The 21,771-nt window shown below is 36.3% G+C and overlaps 1 protein-coding gene across 1 annotated transcript in view; it reads left to right on the plus strand.

The window, feature by feature from the left end:
- LOC129219216 (pancreatic lipase-related protein 2-like) overlaps positions 1 to 21,771 on the plus strand; it is a 91,960-nt gene that overhangs the window by 34,502 nt on the left and 35,687 nt on the right. Inside the window, exons 8-9 of the mRNA XM_054853539.1 lie at positions 8,175 to 8,298; positions 8,423 to 8,599. Coding sequence (XP_054709514.1) covers positions 8,175 to 8,298; positions 8,423 to 8,599 — 301 coding nt within the window. The remainder of the gene's footprint in view (positions 1 to 8,174; positions 8,299 to 8,422; positions 8,600 to 21,771) is intronic.

The raw sequence follows: 21,771 nt of genomic DNA on the forward strand, positions 1-21,771 counted from the left end.
AAAAGAGCCAATTTTCACATTCGGTAGTTCAGCATAGTGCCGACGATATTACGTCATAAACAAACTTATTAAGTATCAAAGTGATTAACATTAATTGCACCAGTTTCTTTTGTGTAAGGTTTTTCTCTTTTTTTAAAAAATTAACTATATACCTAACTTTTTTCAAGTTTTTTGAAGCATTCATAATTCGAAAATGCATAACCATTAGTTTCAAACTTTTTATTGAACATGCCAGTTGAAATAGGTCATAATTTCAAATTTCAAGTTTTAATTCTCTTTCCAGACTAAAGGGGGAAAATGTAAATTCAAAGTCTTACCCCAAAATTTATCTACATAGATCATTTTTGCAGATCTACGGAGTCGGAGGGAAAATGGCCGACTCCAACTCAGGGCCGGATTTAGACTTAACGGGGCCCTAAGCCATTTTAGGTGTGGGGCCCCTTTTGCAGTTTTAACAACGTTTCTCTCGGTGATGTAAGAGAGGCACTTTTTTTTTATAATTTTTTTTCTCCTTGACAATGTCGGTCTCTTTCATCTGATACATACAGCAATACTTTAATTTTTGATGATCGTGTTTTAATGTGTTTTCCCTGATGTCCTGTGTTGGATTGACCTTAAGAGGGGAAATGTTATCAAGAAAGTCACACATGACTCCCCTTTAAGTGGAGTACAAAATATTCCCAATTGTAGGGGGCCCGGGGATTTCTTCCCCGGAGGAAATTTTGAAAAATAGATATAAAATTCTGCATTTTGAAGCCTTATAAGATGTAGTTGCAACTACAAAAATATCAGGACAGAAATAGGCAAACAAAACTTTTTTTGAGTTATAAACTCTTTCAAAAATTAAGATAATACACAGTAAAAATTGTTTTTGATTCGAAAAACCAATGACAGCAGTCGACAGAGAGAAACAGCGCAGGAAACGAAAAGACAACGCATTGCTTCGTGCTCATGCTCACATTGGCTTTCGATACAATTAATTTTTAATCACCCCTCTAACTCACCGACAAACAATTCAACTCCGACTCCTTTACCTTAAAATCAGTTCGACTCCAACTCTCACTCCGACCCCGCAATCACTGGCAGTGTTACAGGCATTGAGGGAAAATGACTCCGACTCTTGGAATTTTTAACCTACAAATGCCGACTCAGACTCCTTGTCTCCAAAATCTGTCCGACTCCGACTGCGCAGCACTGCTTTTTTACACTATTTTAGTACTTGAAAAAAAAGCATATTAAAAAAAAAGAATATAGCTTGCAAAAAAAAAAAAAAATTAAACAAGATTGAGTCTGGTATCAGTCTGTAAGTTGGTTTGATCGATCTCGAAGGAGCAATGTTGACTTTTGAATTGGACTTGGTCCGATCAAATGATTACAGCGGTCTGGGCTAAGCGCAGCTTTTACTTTAAGTTAGAAACATGAGTTTCGACTACATGATAACATCTGAAAAAAAAAAATGGAAGCAAAATGTATGTTTTCAATTGCTTTTAACACATGATTTATTTATTTATTTAATTTTGCCTTTTCCAAAAGGTTCGCCCCTCCCCCTCCCCCAAACATTTTTCTCAAAAAGAACCCAAACCCGATGCATTATCAACCCGACGTTTAATAATCTAATGATTGTTTAGTTGTGCCAAGCCTGAATGTTTAGTAAATCATTCTTCATTCCCAATAAAACTATTATGCAGCCTACAAACAAGATCAATATAAGTTTTTGAGAAAAATGTATTTAAAATGTTAAACATCTATTTGCTTTTATTATATTAGTCCAAAGAATTTTTTTCCTGCATTTAGCATTTGAAGACAAGACATCATTGCACTAAAAAATTAAAACATTAAATCTACTTTAGTACACTTCCTTGTATGAGGTAAAAAAATCGTTTACTCATCGATATGTTTTGTTGCAGAATAATCAACAATAATCAGAAAAGTTGTAAATAACTATAGTAATAACTTACTTGTAACTTCTGAGTGAAAATAAAGTACTTTAAAATGCATCAATAAGTGCGGTCTGCGTCTGCGGGATCCTGCACACTTGACGTGCTGATGAAGAGCTGTTTAGCGAATGTAATAGGAAAGCAAAAATCTCCGAAGCATGTTTTTTCTTCCCCGATGACAACCCCCCCCCCACCCCCATCCCCTCTCGTCTCGTCCTGGCTATTGTCATTCAGTACGTATTTCTCTTGTAACCCGATGACGACGCCTTAGGTCTGACCGTTAATCACCACTGCATTCTGCAAGGACGGGGATGGTACTCTTTTAGTCTAAGTGGACACCCTGAGGTCAAAACCAGCTCATCGACACCCTGCATCGACAAACAGAAATTTCAAGGATCAAAACACACCATTTCCCCCGAAGTAATAGCTATATTTTGTCACCATCTGGACGACGTTATACGGACTCGGGCTAAACTTGCCTCAAAGGGGATTGATTTTTGTTTCCTTTTATATATATATATAAGATACTTCTACTTTTTTCTACTAATTTTTTTTTCTAGTTCATATATGAGAAAATTTTATCATTTACGATAAACGCTAAAGCAAACAGATTCCCCGACGAAATACTAAATTTTCCCCGACGGGGGGGCAAGACGCTTCCGACGAGGGGGCAATTGCCCCCCCCCCCCTGCCCCTCCCTTGGAGCCACGTCTGGGCCCCGCCCTGCCTATGTCGGAAGATTTCCAAGAGTGTTTTACTGAACTTATTGCTTCGAGTCCCTTCCGCAGGACGCAATGTTTTGAGATTTCCAGTGTTCGCACAAAATAATGTTTCATTTTAGCTCTTTGACACAAATGACAAGGATCACATTTTCCCAAATGTGTTTTTAAGAAGTGTATTTAAATATATTATACAACAATTGATTGGAAGTACTTTGAAATGTAAGTAAAAAGAATGGTATAACTGTAGAAATATATTAAGTGATTTATTATAATTATTTATTATAATTATTTCTTTTGTACTATCTTGTTAACGGAATATTTTGCTAAGATTTGTTAGCAATGGAATTTTCTTGTTGGTGTTGTAAAAACGGTATATTCATTTCACTAACGCTTCGCAAAAAAATAGTTATTGCTGTTTATAATTATTACACAGTAGGGTGCAGTGGCGGGGTGGGTTGATAGAGCTGCATGAACTGATTTCTGGGTACGCCACTGGAACATGCAACATGCTATTTATTTAATTTCTTTTATTTAGCTGGTATTCATTTCCAATGGTACGATGGATCCAATTGGATGCCTCCAAATTAACAGAACATTCTTTACTCATATCATACCTCTAGGTTAAAAAAAAGGGGGGAGCGAATTGTAAAACTGCATCAAATAATGAGTCTTGTGGTTAAACTAAATAATAAAATATGCTAACTAGAATAGTATGTTTTTTTTTTTGTTAACTTTTTACATTTTAATATGGCTCCGCTATCATAAAAGAAAAATTTAAAAAATGTTCCTGAGCTGAATGATGTTTATGTGCAGGGAGAGATGAGATTTTAAAATAGAGAAAAAAATCAGTTGAAGTGTGAGAAATTCAGCAAAGTTACTTTTGTGTTTAACTAGTTGTCTTATGCGATCGAGTTCGATTCCCATTATGGGAGGAATTAGACCATATCTTCCAAAAAAAAAACTACACGGTAACTCTGTCTAAAAGTTTGAGAAGCAGGGAGCTCGGGCCGCGGCCGTCGCGAAGTCATAAAAAAAAAGCGTATGATATCGACGGCCCCTTAGTTTTTTAAAATATAGATATATGTATGTATTTTTTATACATAAAGTGAGAGAGAGAGAAAGAGAAGAGGAAGAGGATTCAGCTTATGGTTTAAGAGGGAGTCATTAGTCTAACTACCAAACGGCACGAACTTGAGGGTCACAGATCTGGACGAAATTCTGGATTTAGGTCAGTTCACACTAGATATGAACCCAGGTAAAGCGGTTTGACTGCATAGGCCCTAGTTCAGCAGCAATGGGGGTCCAAAGTTGCTAGTTAAGACTAGAAACGCAATGGTTTTTCATTTAAAATTAAACTTTTTTTCACCCTTTTCTTGCAGTTGCATTGCAGTAAGAGCCAACTTAATACATTCACAGCATAGAATAAATTTCCCTTCCCCTTCGTTATACCGACAAGAGACGCTGAATGTGTTGGGAGGGCAAATACTGTGACTAAGTTTCAAACTTTAATAAAAACGCCATTGCAATTCTGAGTCCTGGAATTAAATCTGGTTCATCCGGCAAAAACTTGAAGGTCACGAATCTTGGTAAACTTCTGGATTTAGGTCAAGTTGTGTTAGATATAAGTCCAGGTTAATTAGTTGAGTGCATAAGGCTCTGGTTTGGCTGCAAGGAGTGTTTAAATTTGCTTCTTTGACTCCAGAACTGCAATAGCGTTTTCTTCGGAATTTGAAGATTTGGCTCAATATTTGCTCTCCTAACATCTTTCGCGTCTCTTGTTAGTACAATGTGGGACGGGGAAATTTTTTCTATATTGTGAATGCATTCAGTTGGGTGATACTGCAATGCAATTCCAAGAACAGGGTAAAAAAGTTAATTTCAAAGGAAAAACCATTGTTTTCCTGGAGCTAAACTAGCAACTTTGGGCCCCATTGCGGCTGAACTAGAGCCTATGCAGTCAAACCGCTTTATCTGGATTCATTTCTGATGCGAATTGAACTAAATCCAGAATTTCGTCCAGATCCGTGACCCTCAAGGTCGTGCCGCTTGGAAGTAAGTATTCACTCAGAAATAAGAAGTTCGGGGGTTTCTCAATCCGGAAATTTTCTATTTTGCAGCCTTAAAAATGCATTTTAGACGAACTTTGGTAATGTGAGGAGAAAGAAAAATTGGGATTTTTTTTAATTGAAACTTTACAAAAGTAGTTGTTGTCTGATTATATTAGAGAGAAGGCGTTTGGAGGCTCTTTCCCGGAAATGTTCGAAATTGTAGCTCTAAAAACGCAATTTTAGTCGATCTTTGGTGATGTTAGAAGAGGAAAAATTCGTGTGCCACTTACGGAAATTTTTTAACTTGGTAGTCTTAAAACCGCCTTATAGATTATCTTAGACAAAATTAGAGGAAACAAATTTCGTTGGAAAACCTGAATTTTGATGAAATTTCAAATAACTTAGCAAGAAAAAATGCGCTGTTAAAATCGCTCCTTATTGTTAAATGTGCTGACCCTTTTATTCCCATTAACTTCCTAAAAATCATTAATATTATACGTAAATGTAATAATTTTTCATATATTTAGTTGCTTTTTAACATCTACTTTTAAACGAACGAATTTATCACTGATCGTGTTACTATATTATCATTCATTATATTTTTACTTTGAAATAGTAATAAACCGCTATGAAAACACGGAGTTTTTCTCATTATTTGCTCTACACCAGGGCTTACAAAAATTTTATAGCCAGCGGACCCCTTTCATAAACCAATGTTTAGGGCGGACCCCTACCATTAGGGTGTATAGATATTTGTAGTTAGTAGTTAATAGGGTGTCGAAAATTATTCATAACACAAAGAGAAGAAACAAAATCAGTCCAGATAATTTTATTATCAGTTTATCCCTAACATGAAGCTAATGGAACATCTGAAATTTCGTTTCCAGATCTACGATTTCGCAAAATCTCCTGGTGAAGACCCCAAATACTCATCGACATCGAAAATTGCTTGAAATTGCGTTTCTGGAGCATCTTCGAAAATTACTGGTCCTACTAATATTACAAAATATGGTCTTTACACCACGATTTTAAGACTTGAATTTCAGAAAATATTGATTCAAGGGTACCTATACCGCCTTTTTCTAATATCATACACAATTAGGTTTTTAAACCATACGAGCAAAAAAAATGAAGTGAAATAGATCCTGAATATAAATCATTGCTTAAGTTGTTAGGATCAAAATTTTGAAAAATTTTCCAGGGCAGAGCACCAGAACCTTCTTCCTGTAAAATCTTCAAAGATTGTCTACAATTTTGTTTTTAATCCTCAATTTCGAAAACTTGCAGGGGGATGATGAATTGATTTCGATGTATTAAAACGAAATCGATCGGGTCAATCATTGAGTTCCATCACTTATCCTAACATCAATAAATATGGCCTATAATCGCGTATTTAATTCTTTAATCTCTAGAAATTTCCGCGGAGATCGCTGTACCTTTTTCCCCCTCTAAAATCATAAGTCTAAAATTGTGTCAAAAATTGTGTCCAAAGAAAGTCTAAAATTGTGTTCTTAAGACGAAAAATTTAAAAATTTTCCGGGGGAGAATCCCCGGACCCCCCTTTCCTGTCAGATAAAAAGATTTCCAGATGAGATTTTTTTCAATGTGCCCCCCTCCCCCTACACACATAAAAAAACCTTTTTTCTAGTTGCGCCACTGTACCAGGTTATCTCGAACACATCCTGCTGCCACAATATGATTTTAAAAAATCATTATTTGCTTTTTTTTTTTAAATAAAATGCTATTTATTGATTATTTAAATCAATATTTGGTTATTTATTTTTAATAATTAATTGACTAGTTTTAAAATTAATTATGAAATATTTTTATAATTTATGTTTCTGAATATTAATTAAATATTTAATAAATAATGAATGTGAGTTTTTTTTTAATTGGAGAGGCGCCGGTTCTCTCGGGGTGCCCGAATCGAATTTTATTCCCAGTCCGACCCTGGTTCCTTGCACAAAGTGAAGCCCACCAACTCCTTGATCAGAAATACATCCCGAAATCATCTGGGATACGGGATGCTTGACTGTGTGTTGAATGCAGTCGCGATGATATTCCTCTCCTTTGCGGCGTCTAACTGTGTGCTGTCCGTTGGACCCATGCAGATTGAATTTGGACTCGTCCGAAAACACAACTGATTTTCATTGATCGACAATCCACCCTTGGTCAGCTTTTGCCCAGTCTAGACGCTGTTTCGTCATTTTTTTTGGTCAACAAGGCCAAGGGCTTCTTTCGTGGTCGACATACCACTAAACTCGCACCACATAGTCGTTTTCGTACAATAGACGTATATGCGTGAACACCCTATTCGTTGTCCCATGGTGTTCTAAGGTCTGTGGATGATTGTCTGTTCTGAAGACTGAGTCGTATCAAATACCTGTCCTGTGCTGCATTGGATATTCGTGGACGACCACTCTTAATGTGCTTCCGGTGCTCTTTAGCTTATTCAGTAGTCGAACAACAGTCGATTGCGAACAGTTTATTCTTTTTGCTATGGAACGTGACGACAATCCTTCTTTGTCCAATGCAACGGCAACACTCTTCCTTTGTGGTGTTAGTTGAACGTATTTCGAAATACTGCAACTCATAGGTCCAGATCGTAAATGGATGCGTCGAACGTCCAATTGGTTTTTTTATACAGTTAGAAGGATGATGCAATCTTACGCAATAGCTTGAGTCATGTATCGATGCCAATTCGTGTTATACGATGCAAGAACCATTAAAAATTTCATAATTACTTATAACTGCTAAAAATATTTGGATTTCGCGGGTGATGCAATACCACCGCTGTAAGCTAACGTCCCTTCTATAAGCCAGTTTTCTGCACTATCTCACTAAAGGTTATTCACAGTTATTAAAATTGGTGATTTACTAAAAAGTTTAAATTGTGAAATTTAATTGCTCATCGCGCAACATAATGACGTTCGTTGGAAGCAACACATGATGGTAAAAACGAATTATCTTTAATTTTAGGTATTCATTTCCTGAATATGTTCTTATAGTTCAAACTGCATTAAAGAACTCAGCTTTCATCCGAAAATAAATTTTATAATTTGGTTTAGACCCTTATGTATCAAGTGGATTCCAATCCATAGTTGCAAATGAACTCTTAACCTTTCTTCATAATAGCGGCAGCCAACCTACCCTTTAAGGAGACAGCTTTAGTCAGTTGTGGAGTTGGAGGGAAAATGACCGTCTCCAGGAATTTTAGAGCCTTTGACTCCAACTCCACACTACGGAAAATATGATTTACGTAAAAATGTAATTGATTACGGTTAATTACCATTACATAATCGATATTACTCCAAGCCTGCTTCCAAGCAAAGCAGTTTAAAGCGTGGATGAAATTCCTTTAAGCTATACAGTACATAGGCATAATAAAAACAAAATATCAAGGCCATTTATTGATTACTATTTTACATTCTGTGATAACATATTTTTTTCCTTTTCGTTTCATATAGTTGCCACTTACCACATTACAGTAAAACTACTGAAGCCGAAAACTTCGTTCAAGGACAGAAAAGGAGAAATGCATTTGACTGTTCAAGGAACAAAAAATACATATAATCTTAAACTATCATCAAAGTATGTATCAGAACAGCAAATTTTTGACTTTTAACATCATTCATATATGGATGATAATGCACTCGAATTTCTGCAGATTGTTGATTTCAAATGCTCTACAATCTTTTTATCTCGTTTTCTATAGAACAAAAGACCTAATACACGGATCAACATACAATTTCATCATCACGCAGGCGGAAGAGCTGGGGAAAGTGACAGGCATGGCCTTCTCATGGGTTAATTCTGGTTTTTATATACTGACGACACCGACACTCTTCTTGGACAACATCAAAATATCTCCAATGAATGTAATAGACTCAAAGTAAGAAATTTCTTGGGCTTTTGACATTGATACGCTAAAAAGTTGGCAACTTTTAAAATTATTCACATTTCTTAATTGCTCTTACTCGGGTAGCAAACGCAACATTAAATCGTTTCTAAATGTTCTAACAGGGTTATCTCAACGTTTTGGCTTCCAATTTAAAACGTTTATAAAACGAAAACCTGGGTATAAATTTAATCTTTATAGTCAAATTCAAAATAAAATTCCTGCACTATTTGAAACATGTGTCTATAAGTTAATTTTTCCAGCATATTTGAATTTTAAATTTTGTGTGCAGTGAAAAGAAAACCCGATTGTATAAGCAAACACTTATCTCTTCCAATACATAATGTAAATAACCTTCATCGTTCCTATGTTGCATAATGTATTGCAGCGGCTGTTAAGTGGATGATTGAGCACAGCATAACAATAATTTTTAAAACGAAGGAATAAGAGTTTATAAAAGAAATGTTACATCTTCATTTCATATTAAGTAAGCAAAGAATGATGCGATATATTATTCTTTTTAAACATTTTTCAAAGTTATGAAACTCATTTGAGTGTACAAAAATATTTAATTAGTTTTCTAACCCATGATAATTAGTATTTTTCACCAACTAGAACTGCAACATTACAATTCAACAACAATCCAAGATTTAAAAAAAAAAAAAACCCTTAATTATGCCCATAACTAGTCATATAACCCACTTTAAATGTTCATATTTTATATAGTGGCGCAGCCAGAAAAGTTTTCTGGGAGGGGTTTTCAAAATCGAAAATTGTCGCTTTCTTTCCCATTCATTTACAATGCGTAATTATTCAACATCAAAGAGTTTCTGTAGATTAGTAATTATTCATTCAAAGTACTTGTATTGGAGTCATTCCACGTCAACTAACCTAATTTTTCAAATCGTCCCCACTAGACCATCTCCGATTCGGATGAAATTTTATAGAGCAGTAGAGATGCCTTTGAAACTAATCTATGCAAATTTTCAGCTTCCTAGATCCAAATACTGAAGATCTAGAATCTCTGAAAAATGTGATCCAAGATGGCAGATCAGCTTTTTGTCCCAAATTGCCAAGTTTACACCAATTTTACAGGAAATTTTATTACACTGGAAGCCTGAAATTTTAGGCGCTTAAAGTATGGTTGACCGTTAATACATTTAAGTATTTTTGTGAATTTGAGCTAGTTAGATTTTGTGTAGCATGCACGTGAACTTGTGAAAAAGCGCGATGGGAATTTTTTTCCCTGGATTTTAGGTTGTCATAAAATCTAAACAAAAATAATTCAAAAGCTCGTACTGTGTCACTCCATTATAAAAATGCTTGTTTTTAATGGGTTACAGTTACAGAGCTTAAATATGTATTTTCTAGAAGATATTGTGATTCAAAATGGCTATCAAAACCCTTCAAGTGAAAAAAAGCCTATTTTCAAAGCGCTATAGCTCAAGTTTGTCACCTCGCATCTTCTTTTCGTTTATACCATTAGAAAGAACACACTTTTTCCTTTCAAAATAAGTTTTTTCTTTGATGGTGTTCTTTCGAATAAGGATTTAAAAAAAAACGAGCTTGAAATTATGTCAGTCGTAACGAATTGCCATGTTAAATCTCAGATTACGGGACATTTTATAACACAGGAAGCCTGAAATTTTAGGATCCCCAAGTACTTTTGGTTGTCAACACGTTCTAGCATTTTTGTGAGTTTGAGTTCATTAACTATTGTGTAGCACGTATGCAAAGTCTTGACAAAACGCAGCAGAGAAATTTTTTTCCTGGATTTTAGAATGTAATAAATTTTGAACAAATATGATTCAAATGCTCGAGTTTTGTAATTCTATTGTCGATATGCATGTCTTTAATGGGTTATAGTTGCAAAATGTAAATATTGATTTTCTAAGAGATATTGGCATCCAAAGTGGCTATCAAAATAGTTCACATGAAAAATAGCCTGTTTTTAATGCCCTGTAGCTCAAGTTTGTCACCTTGCATCTTCCTTTCGTTGGTACCATGAGAAAGAACATATTTTTTCCTATAAAAATAAGTTTTCTTTTCGATGGTGTTCTTTCAGATAAGCGGGAAAAAATGAGCCTGATATACTATTTGTCGCTAGCGAAAAAATCTTGTTCTTAAATAAATTAAGAATGGTGACTGCCGTGACAACCAACTTATAGGGATTTTGCAACTGTTATAAGTCAGAAATAGTTTTTTATTAATCATTTAAAAAGATACTTTGCAAATGAAATATGATAAAAAAAAGAAAATTATCTTGTTCTTCCTAATGTATCAGTCCGCTTCCAGAACAAAATACTTTTCTGTTTCTAATATATTTCATTTACAAAATAACTTTTATAATGATTAATAAAAAACTATTTCTGACTTATAACAGTTGCAAAATCCCTATACATCGGTTGTCACAGCATTCACCATTCTTTATTCATTTAAGAACGATAATTTCTCGCTAACGACAAACAGTATTTTAGGCTCATTTATATCCGCTTATCTGAAAGAACACCATCTAAAAGAAAACTTATTTTTATAGAAAAAAATATGTTCTTTCTCATGGTACCAACGATAGGAAGATGCAAGGTGACAAACTTGAGCTACAGGGCATTAAAAACAGGCTATTTTTCATGTGATCTATTTTGATAGCCACATTGGATGCCAATATCTCTTAGAAAATCAATATTTACGCTCTGCAACTATAACCCATTTAAAACATGCATATCGACAACAGAATTACAAAGTTCGAGCATTTGAATCATTTTTGTTCAGAATTTATGACATTCTAAAGTCCAGGAAAAAGTTTATCTGCTGTGTTTAGTCAGGACTTTGCATACGTGCAACACAAAAGTTAATGAACTCAAACTCACAAAAATACTAGAGCGTGTTGACAACTAAAAGTACTTTAAGCTCCTAAAATTTCAGGCTTCCAGTGTTATAAAATGTCCCGTAATCTGAGATTGAACATGGCAATTCGTTACGACTGACATAATTTCAAGCTCGTTTTTTTATCCTTATTCAAAAGAACAACATCGAAGAAAAAACTTATTTTGAAAAGAAAAAGTGTGTTCTTTCTAATGGTATAAACGAAAAGAAGATGCGAGGTGACAAACTTGAACTATAGCGCTTTGAAAGTAGGCAATTTTTCACTTGAACGGTTTTGATAGCCATTTTGAATCACAATATCTTCTAGAAAATACATATTTAAGCTCTGTAACTGTAACCCATTAAAAACAAACATTTTTACAATGGAGTAACACAGTACGAGCTTTTGAATTATTTTTGTTCAAATTTTATGACAACGTAAAATCCAGGAAAAAATTTTCCCATCGCGCTTTTACACAAGTTCAGGCGCATGCTACACAAAATCTAACGAGCTCAAATTCACAAAAATACTTGAATATACTAACGGTCAACCATACTTTAAGCGCCTAAAATTTCAGGCTTCCAGTGTAATAAAATTTCCTGTAAAATTGGTGTAAACTTGGTAGTTTGGCACAAAAAGCTGATCCGCCATCTTGGATCACATTTTTCGCAGATCCTAGATCCTCAAGATTTGGGTCTAGGAAGCTGAAAATTTGCTTTGATTAGTTTCAAAGGCATCTCTACTCATCTATGAAATTTCATCCAAATCGGAGATGGTCGAGTGGGGATCCCTAGGTCACTTGACATGGAATGACTCATTGATATCACAATGAAACGAAGAAAGTTAGAAAAAGCACGTAATATTTATCATTAGTTTTACTTTAATCTTATATTAATTTTTTGAGTTGTTTTCGCGAGATCATTTAAAACCTCCTCTTCAAATACACTCCTGTTTGTGAAAATTGCAACACCATGAAGGAAGTATCGTAGTTCAATGAAATTTAATACACAGTTGACTGGTAATGGTACAAATAAATGATTACATTTTCAAACCAAACAAACAATAAAGACATAGAAATTAGTATTTTGTGTGCCAACCACGCGCTTCAATAAGAGCTGCTACAAGACTCGGCATGGTGTGATACAAAGTTTAAATATCTACCTGCGGAAGAGCATTCCATATTGTTTGTATGCGCAACCAAAGTTCGTCTGTCGAAGCAACAGGACGAGGATCACGAGCGAGACGCCGGCCAACGAAATCTCACACATGTTCAATCGGTGTTATATCCGGGGAATATGCAGGCCAAGGAAGAAGCTGTACCTGCTGCGAATCAAGGTAGGATTTGACAGTCCTAGTGACATGTGGACGGGCATTATCCTGCTGGAATACAGCCCCTGGCAATCCTTGCAGGAAAGGAATAGCTCTGGGCTGTAAAACTTCGTTTATGTATCGGGTACTGGGGGTACTGTTCAAAATGCCCACAACTCGTAGCAATTGTCATCGTCCATGATATGCTATGGCACCCCAGACCATAACTCCGGGTGTTCGTCCACTGTAGCGTTCGATAATGCACTCCGGATTGTGTCGTTCACCGGCATAGCGCCTGACACGACTTCGGCCATCATGGTGTGACAAATTGAAGTGGGATTCGTCAGAAAAGACGATCTGCTGCCAATCAGCACGCCAGCTCCTATGCACATTTGCGTAAGAGGAATCCTGTATAAAGGAATCCTTGCACGCAGCCCCACGCTGCAGTAGACGTCTCCGAATTGATGAAGCACACAATGAAACACCTGTAGCTGTTGACCACTGTGCTGCCAATTGTCTAGAAAAAGCTGTGCGGACCGTCAACGCCAAACGCACCAGGTGTCTGTCATCGCGAGCTGACGTCACATTTCGGGGTCCACTCCCGGAGTTCCAAGATGTCCGACCCTCGTCCATCCACTGCTTCCAAACACGCGTGATTGTGCTGATGTTACGCTGCACACGAGCAGCTACTCCACGATAAGACGAAGACCGACGATTCTGCCCCGTTCAAACTCCGAAATTTGCTCAAATTTCGCTTTCTTTCTTCGAAGAGGCATAGTAAAGATTCAGTTAGCGTTTACTCTAACATATAACCACCGATAATCATACACGCCTCGCTACAGCCGTCTATTTATATTCGGTTCGATCCGCCGTTCAGAGGGCGCTGCTCAGCATACGCATACGCTACCGGTCTGCAATTCTAACCATTTGCATATCATGCCCTAATTTACATTTCCTGCAATTTTCAGCTCACTCGCGTAAGTCCTTCGTGCGTGGTGTTGCAATTTTCACAAACAGGAGTGTACATTCATGTCTTTATGAATGTCAAATGCTAGCTGTAACGGTTTAGATCTTTCAATGAGAATTGGTAAAGAGCCTCAGAAAATCTGGTGTGGTAGGCAGTAGGCTTTCTCTCTTTAGATTTCCCTAAAAAGGATTTGTACAGTGATGGAAGTTCTGAGGGACCATGATACCCTGTAGAGCTTTATTGACACCATTTTAGCTATCTTATACCAGTAGGGACGTGGGGTGCTCATCATGAAATATAACTTTTATATTTAAGAATTAAAAAGTAATTTCTGACAGCTTCCCGATCATTAATTAAAAGCAGTACGATATTTTGTTGAAACCCATTCCGCTTGGAAAAGCACAAATGCTTTTTCCCTTGATTTTAACAGAGGAAATAAATGTGCTTGTGTTCTGGAAATGGTTTCAACCCCCCTCCTCCCCCCATGACTGCGCCACTGATTTTATCGAATTTTCAACGTTTTAATTTCAAATTTCAGTAAAATGATTTGTTTGTATGCTATCAGATTTTCTGGAAGTTAGCTAGTTTGAACCAAAAATTTTAAGTTTTCAGCCAAGGATCTGGCAACACCAGAAACAATTTGGAAAATACCGTTTTATAGTTGTTGCACAAGCAACATTAATAAAATCACCGACGGACCATTTGAAAACTTTTATTCACATCTTTAGAAAAACAGAAAAAAGCAAAAATTAAATATAGTAACTATGGCAACTAACAACCAGCGCCATCTCACAAGCGAAGAGGCACTCACAAATGGAGAGGTCTCCCAAGTGGAGAGATACTCAACATTTCCTCCCGCCTTGACACATTTTGACAAAAAATTGTCAACCCTCTGACTATAAAGTAACTAATGCACTCTCTTTTCCATCAATATTAAAATTTGCAACATAAAATGAAATTGCACAAAGTTATATACTCAAAATAGTTCAAGTAACACACACAAAATAATATAAAACAGAAGAATAGTTCCAGCGGCAAGACAGCAATTTTTGCCACTGCTCTTTTGAACTCCCCGTTTTGCGTCCGGACTTTTACCACTCGAACTTTTTCTTCCTCGCCAAGGTACAACTCAATTATCCTACCCAGCTGCCATTTCGTGCACGGCAAGGAGTCTTCCTTAATTAGGACCATCAAGCCAACTTTTAAGTTTTCTTTCTCGATCATCCATTTGGACCGCTGCTGTAACGTGTTCAAGTAGACTTTCTTCCATTTTCGCCAAACACTCTGAACAACCTTTGTAGTACGCTGCCATCGACTTAACCTGTTGTCATTCAAAGTGGTCAGTTCGGGCTCAGGTACTGCACTCAGTGACCGTCCAATCAAAAAATGACCAGGTGTCAGCGCCTCGTAACTGTCAATGTCTGATGACATGGGTGTTAATGGGCGAGATTTTAAAATGAACTCAATTTGCAAAATGATGGTTTCAAATTCCTCATGATTAAATCTCAGGTTCCAAATAGATCTTATTAAATGGTGTTTTACACTCTTTACACCTGCTTCCCACAATCCCCCAAAATGAGGTGACCTGCGAGGAATAAATTTCCACTCGATACCTTCGGAAGTTATAAAAGCTGAGAACTTGTTATCTGGAGCTACTACTAATTTCGACCATCTTTTAAGCTCTGATTTAGCACCTACCACATTTGTGGCATTATCTGAATAGATTTTAGCCGGCTTTCCTCTTCTAGCGATGAAACGCTTCACTGTTGCGATCAATGCATCCGAAGTTAGATCATTTAAGACCTCGAGATGGATTGCTTTTGTTGAGAAACATATAAAAACACAAACATAAATCTTATTCAAAGTTCCTTTACGTTGGTTTTTGTAAATCACATAGAACGGCCCGCACAGATCTATTCCAGCGCAATTAAAGGCAAAAGTCCCTGATACTCGATCTTTCGGCAAATCTGCCATAATTTGAGAACTTAAAAGGGGTTTATTTCTAAAGCATGTAATGCAGGAATGTACTGCTTTTCTAGCCAAGTCTCTACCACCCAATGGCCAGAATTTTAACCGAACTACATTCAATAGCCCTTGTGGTTCAACGTGAAGAAACTTTAAATGATAAGTAAAAAATATTTTCTTAGTTAATTTACACTTCTTAGGCAATATAATAGGGCATTTTTGTTCATAAGGAATGTCTGCTCTTAACAACCTTTCACCTACTCTCACTATTTCCTTTTTATCCACAAATGGCTTTAAATTACTTAACCCTTTGACGGTTTTCTTGTCAAGAGCTTTCTGAGCGTCTCGAATCAAATGATGCTCCGCGATTCTAAATTCTTCAACACAGACTCTACCTGAACAACACTGACGTCTTTTTAAATTGTTTATGAATCGTAATACATAACACAAAATACGCAGTTTTAAAATAGTTATTACTGCAGTTCAATACATCGTCCAGTACTGATGAGCTTGCAGCAATAATCATCGTAGTATTACTAGACTCTTTTGCAGGAATCTTAATTTCACGGTAAAACTGTTCATTATCGGATTGAACTTCAGTGAATTTAGGTACACTTGTTGAAGATTCAACATCTTGAACTAGAAATTGTGGACCATTCCACCACCGGTTGCTACATATTAGATCCTGTGTTTTGCATCCTCTTGAAATTAAGTCTGCGGGATTTTCCGCTGATTTAATATATCCCCACTGTTTTACATCAGTAAGAGATTGAATAGTTGACACTCTTGAAGCTACAAATGTTTTTAATTCAGACGGTGTTTTCAGAATCCATGAAAGAACAATTGTACTGTCCGAATAGTAGTACACTGAAGAACGGGGTACTTTTAGGGCTAACATCACTTTATGCATTAGTTTTGCTAAAAGTGTTGCACCACAAAGTTCCAGTCTTGGAACTGTCAAGGTCTTTATGGGCGCCACACGGCTCTTACTACATAGTAAATAGGAGGCAAGTTTACCAGAATGGCTTTGACTCACGGCATAAATTACCGCACCATAGGCAACTTCTGATGCATCCGAAAAATCCTTAAGAATTAAAACTTCAAAATCCTCACTTAATACAAATCTACTGATCTTTATCTCATTAATCAACTCTAGGGACTCTCGAAATTCTTTCCACTCTTTCAGTTTATCTTCAGGTAACTTATCATCCCACAGAGATTTTAAAGCCCAAAGTTTCTGCATAAATACCTTGGCGACCGTAACTATAGGACCTAAGAGACCTAAAGGGTCAAATATACGTGCAATTACTGAAAGCACCTCTCTTTTCATAAACTGGTTTTGTTCTGTCATTGATAAGTGAAATTTCAAAGTGTCGCTCTTTGGATCCCATATGAGACCTAATGCTTTAATTTCTTCAACACAGCTAAAGTTATAACTCTCAGAAGTTCCCACGATTTCTAGTAAACTTGAATCATTACTACAACACTTGTGAAATGCCATACCACATGTCTCAAATAATTGTACTAACTCACTTTGCAAAGTTTTAGCTGATTCTAAATCTCCTGAACCAGTTAGGACATCGTCCATGTAAAAATTGTTTTGAATAGCCAACGATTCCAAAGGAAACTCTTTTTGACCATCTAATGCTAGTTGTTTCAAACACCTCATAGCTAGGTATGGAGCGCTCGTAGTTAAGTACGTTACCGTACCAAGGTTGTATACTTTCACCGGTTCACTAGAGGAATCCTTCCATAAATTACGTTGTTAATTGTGTTGACTAGGATTAATGAGAATCATCCTGTACATTTTTATGACATCAGCTGTATAAGCAAAACGATGCATTCTAAATCGCAAAATAATTGAAGATAATTCATCCTGAATCACCCCACCGTTCATTTGAATAGAATTTAAGGACTCCCCAGTTGATGTAGGTTGCGAAGCACTGAACACAACCCTCATCTTTGTAGAATTTTTCTCAGGGCGAAAGACACCTAAATGTGGTATATAATAAGTTATCCCTGGTTCTTCTACCTCTTTGACCTCCTGCATGTGTCCTAAATCCCTATATTCTCTCATGAACTCAGTGTACAGTGCCATTTGCACAGGGTCTTTTTCAAGACGTCTATAAAGAGAATTTAGTTTTCTAAGGGCAATACTTTTTGATTCTCCCAAACACTGAGGGTCTTTTTTGAAAGGCATTTGCACAACGAACTTACCGGTCTCGTTTCTTCTATAAGTTTCTGTAAAATTTTGATCACATTTAAATTCGTCAGAATTTTTTAGAATAACCTTTCATCCACTTCTTCTAATTCCCAGAACTTTTGTAGCTCATCATTTAAATTTTCCGCTTCACGAATTAGCTCACAATGAACTCTATTCTCCTCATAATCTCTAACACTTCCTCCAACTATATAACCAAATACCAAATTTTGTAAAATTAAATTTGAATTTTGAATTGTATATCTTTCCTGATAACAGCAGCTCAAAAAACACTTCATTACCTAACAACATTGAACTTTTTCCAGGTTTATTAAAATCTTGATCTGCTAAATTAATATCAAAAGGAAAATTTAATTTATTTATTGGGACATATTTAGGAGGGGTTATATTTGTTATTTTTGATGTAATCAGAAAATTTAGTTCTTTTGAAAAGCTTTTGCTCTTATTCTCTATCGTAGTGCTTGTTTTAAGGCAGTAATTGGCATGTTTAGACAATTCTATCACTACCCTCAAAGCAGGTAGCACTATTGACTCAAAAATCACTAATTATTATAAATTATCCAGAAATAAGTTGCGTAACAATATTACCATTCGGATTCTCTTGAACTGTAAGCACAAAGCTTCGACGCAAATCGGCAAACTCAAACCGAAGTCACTCGAAGATTACACACTGCATAATGAACTTAGAATATTTAACTACTATTCTCGCAAATATCCATAGATCTAGTCCTCCTGGCTCGTAAAAGACCAAAATTATGTTGCACAAGCAACATTAATAAAATCATCGACGGACCATTTGAAAACTTTTATTCATATCTTAAGAACAAAAGAAAAAAGCAAAAATTAAATATGGTAACTATGGCAACTAACAGCCAGCGCCATCTCACAAGCGAAGAGGAACTCACAAATGGAGAGGTCTCCCAAGTGGAGAGATACTCAACAATAGTGTTATAGTCAGCACCCACTTAGTCATTTTCGAGTAAACTTTTTTGTCGATAGCAAAATTTTTTAATCACAAGTAAAAAAAAAATCTAAAATCTTTGTCACACCCGTTATCAAAAACAGCTGTTTATTATTACGTAACTATATACATTTGTTGTAGAAGTGTGACATTTTGGTTTTATAATGAGCTCAATCATTCTAACAATGCACATTACTAATTCTATAAAGAAAAAATTTAGTTTATGAAGTATGTTGGTTACAGGAGGGACATCCGTGAAACGAAATGGTTACGCCGATGAATAACAATTACTAAATATTTGGAATTAAAAAAAATCCAATAAGGCCTGAACCAAAATTTTGAGCCATAAAATTGTTCTTTTCTACATATTGACGAGAAGTTTTACTATTTTATTTTTCTTTTCAACCCAGATTGTTGAACATGGTGTAAACTCCTGGTCACTTTTTCCCTTTTTCTGCATTGTATTATTGTGCAGTTCGTTTGCAATTATTACATTCTGGAGTTCATTTTTTTTTACTTTTATTAATTAATGCCTTGGTTATTTATATCATTTATAATACAATATGTACAGCATTTTTACAATTCTCAATCATCGCTCAGCTCAGAGCCGGGCTATCAGACTACCGGTCTCTTTCCACTTCCAGCGTAGAATGTCTTATCTTTTTCCCACGGATAGCCGGTTCTTTGGCATTTCTGGCCTGACCATGTGTGGGACACCTCTCCCATCTGGAGTTCATTATAGCACGTGCTGCCTTGGTCAGCCACGGGCTGACATCCTCCCTCCGGTTTAAAATGCTATGAAGCATTGCATTGCAAACCCATAAAGTTCACATTTCTAGGTATTTTCAAACACCATATGGTAGCCTTTCCATTCCCAGCAAAAGTACATATATCAACCAAGAGCTCTGAGAATAGAAATTAATTTTTGGGGTATATTTTGGTTCGTGTACCACTCGTGCATACTGCAATATACCACACCCTAACATCTGGTGACACATAAATGTACATTTATCCAATGAAAATTAACTTTTCTTAAATTTCCTGGTCAACAACATCACAAAACACAATTAAATCATTTCACATTTAGATTTTAAAACCATAATTCAAATAACTTTAGTTTTCTGAGCATTAGCAACAAAAACAAAGTTCCATTCAAATCATAACACATTTTTTTTTTTTATACACATAACATCTTACATGTAAACATATTTAATCATACATATAAAGTCCAGAAATTCCTTATGCCTTTCCCTCCTCTTCATACAACCGAGATAATGCATCAGCATCCCCATTCTTCTTGCCTTCTTTGTGTTTTATTCGAACATCAAAGCGGGTTAAAGCTAATGCTCATCTCTGCAATCTCGCGTTTTTCGGGATTCCCTCCATCAAGAATTTTAAAGGGTTATGATCGCTGTAGAGGGTTATTTCCTTCCCGAATGTCCACTCTTCGAACTTCCCCAGAGCCCAAATCACCGCATAGGCTTCCCTTTCGATAGTACTCCATTTTGCCTGAGATGGTGTTAATTTCTGGCTAATGAAGGTGATTGGCCTTTCTTTTCCCTCTTTATCTCTTTGCACCAGACACGCACCAATCCCTACCAATGAGGCATCTGTATGGATTTCAAATGGTTGAGACATGTCTTGGTGTACTCAGTATGACTTTACTGCAAAGGAATTCTTTTAATGTATCGAACGCGTTTTCGGCATTCCTGTCTAATGTTATCTCATTTGGGATGCCTTTTCTTGTCAAATCAGTGAGGGATTTCGCAATCTCTGCGTATTTAGGAACATATTCTCTATAGTAGTTGAACAGACCTAAGCAGGGGCGGACTGGCCACGTGTGAGATGTGGAAAATTCCACATGGGCCGTCCTTAACTGGGGCCGTTTTCTATGCATTCAACGTGTACGTACCATTTTCCTCAATTTTATTTAAAAAAAAGTTCTTAGCTAGGCCGGTCGTTCTTGTGTCGAGGGCTGCAGCCAGAACTGCTCTTTTTTTTTTTGGGGGGGGGGAGGAGGCAGAGGAGGACGGCCCCTCTTTTTTCAATGGTCACTCTCAGGACGTTAGTCTGTTCTTGCCTATAACTATTACCGTATCTTGTTACGTAGGGAAAACGAAACAATGTCTTTGTTGGGTGTCTTTGTCGTCCGAAGCGAAGCCTTCAGGGTCCATGGGTGTCTCTCGTATCTGTTCGGGATTGATGTTTCTTGGAATTCTGGTAAGGAGTTTTATTGGGGGTGGGGATCTTTTTTTTGTGGCCATCAGAGAGGATCTGAGACTGTCTGGGAAAAGATTACATTGAACCTTTTTCTAATGAAATAAGAGAAAGGCGCCATCCTAAGAATAGAATGTATAGGAGCAAAACGTCTGCTAAATAGCTTTTTTTTTTTCCTTTTCATCCTTCGTTTCTTTTGTTATGTTTCCCAGCACTTTGCAATAGATAGATCCATGACTTTCTCAACCAATTAGATAATTTTGAGATCTCCTCAATTTCGTCTCCGAGGAAAAAAACGAGTCATTTGTTATACACCGTGTTGACTGCTCAATGGGATTGCATGTGTTTTAAATCCAACCGTGACAAGAATCTTTTATAGGCAAGTTTAACATTTTTAATCATCATGTGTTTTTTATTTTTTTGTCATCAGCACTTTAAATAATAAGAACTTGAACTATCGGTTATAATTATAACAAATTGACGGTGTTACACAAAAATGAGTCAACCCACCAAGCAGTACTTTTGAGTAAATTGAGTTCTAAGCTGAACTTCATAGATGACATATTAATTCAGAATTTGGCTTAAATTGTCTTTGTATCCCCGTAGTGTATCAGTTTATCTGCCAACATATGTGAATATCTCATTATTTTTTTGAAAATTTTTG

This window comes from Uloborus diversus, chromosome 3 (genome assembly GCF_026930045.1).
Source record: "Uloborus diversus isolate 005 chromosome 3, Udiv.v.3.1, whole genome shotgun sequence".
In the NCBI taxonomy this organism is placed as follows: Eukaryota; Metazoa; Arthropoda; class Arachnida; order Araneae; family Uloboridae; genus Uloborus; species Uloborus diversus.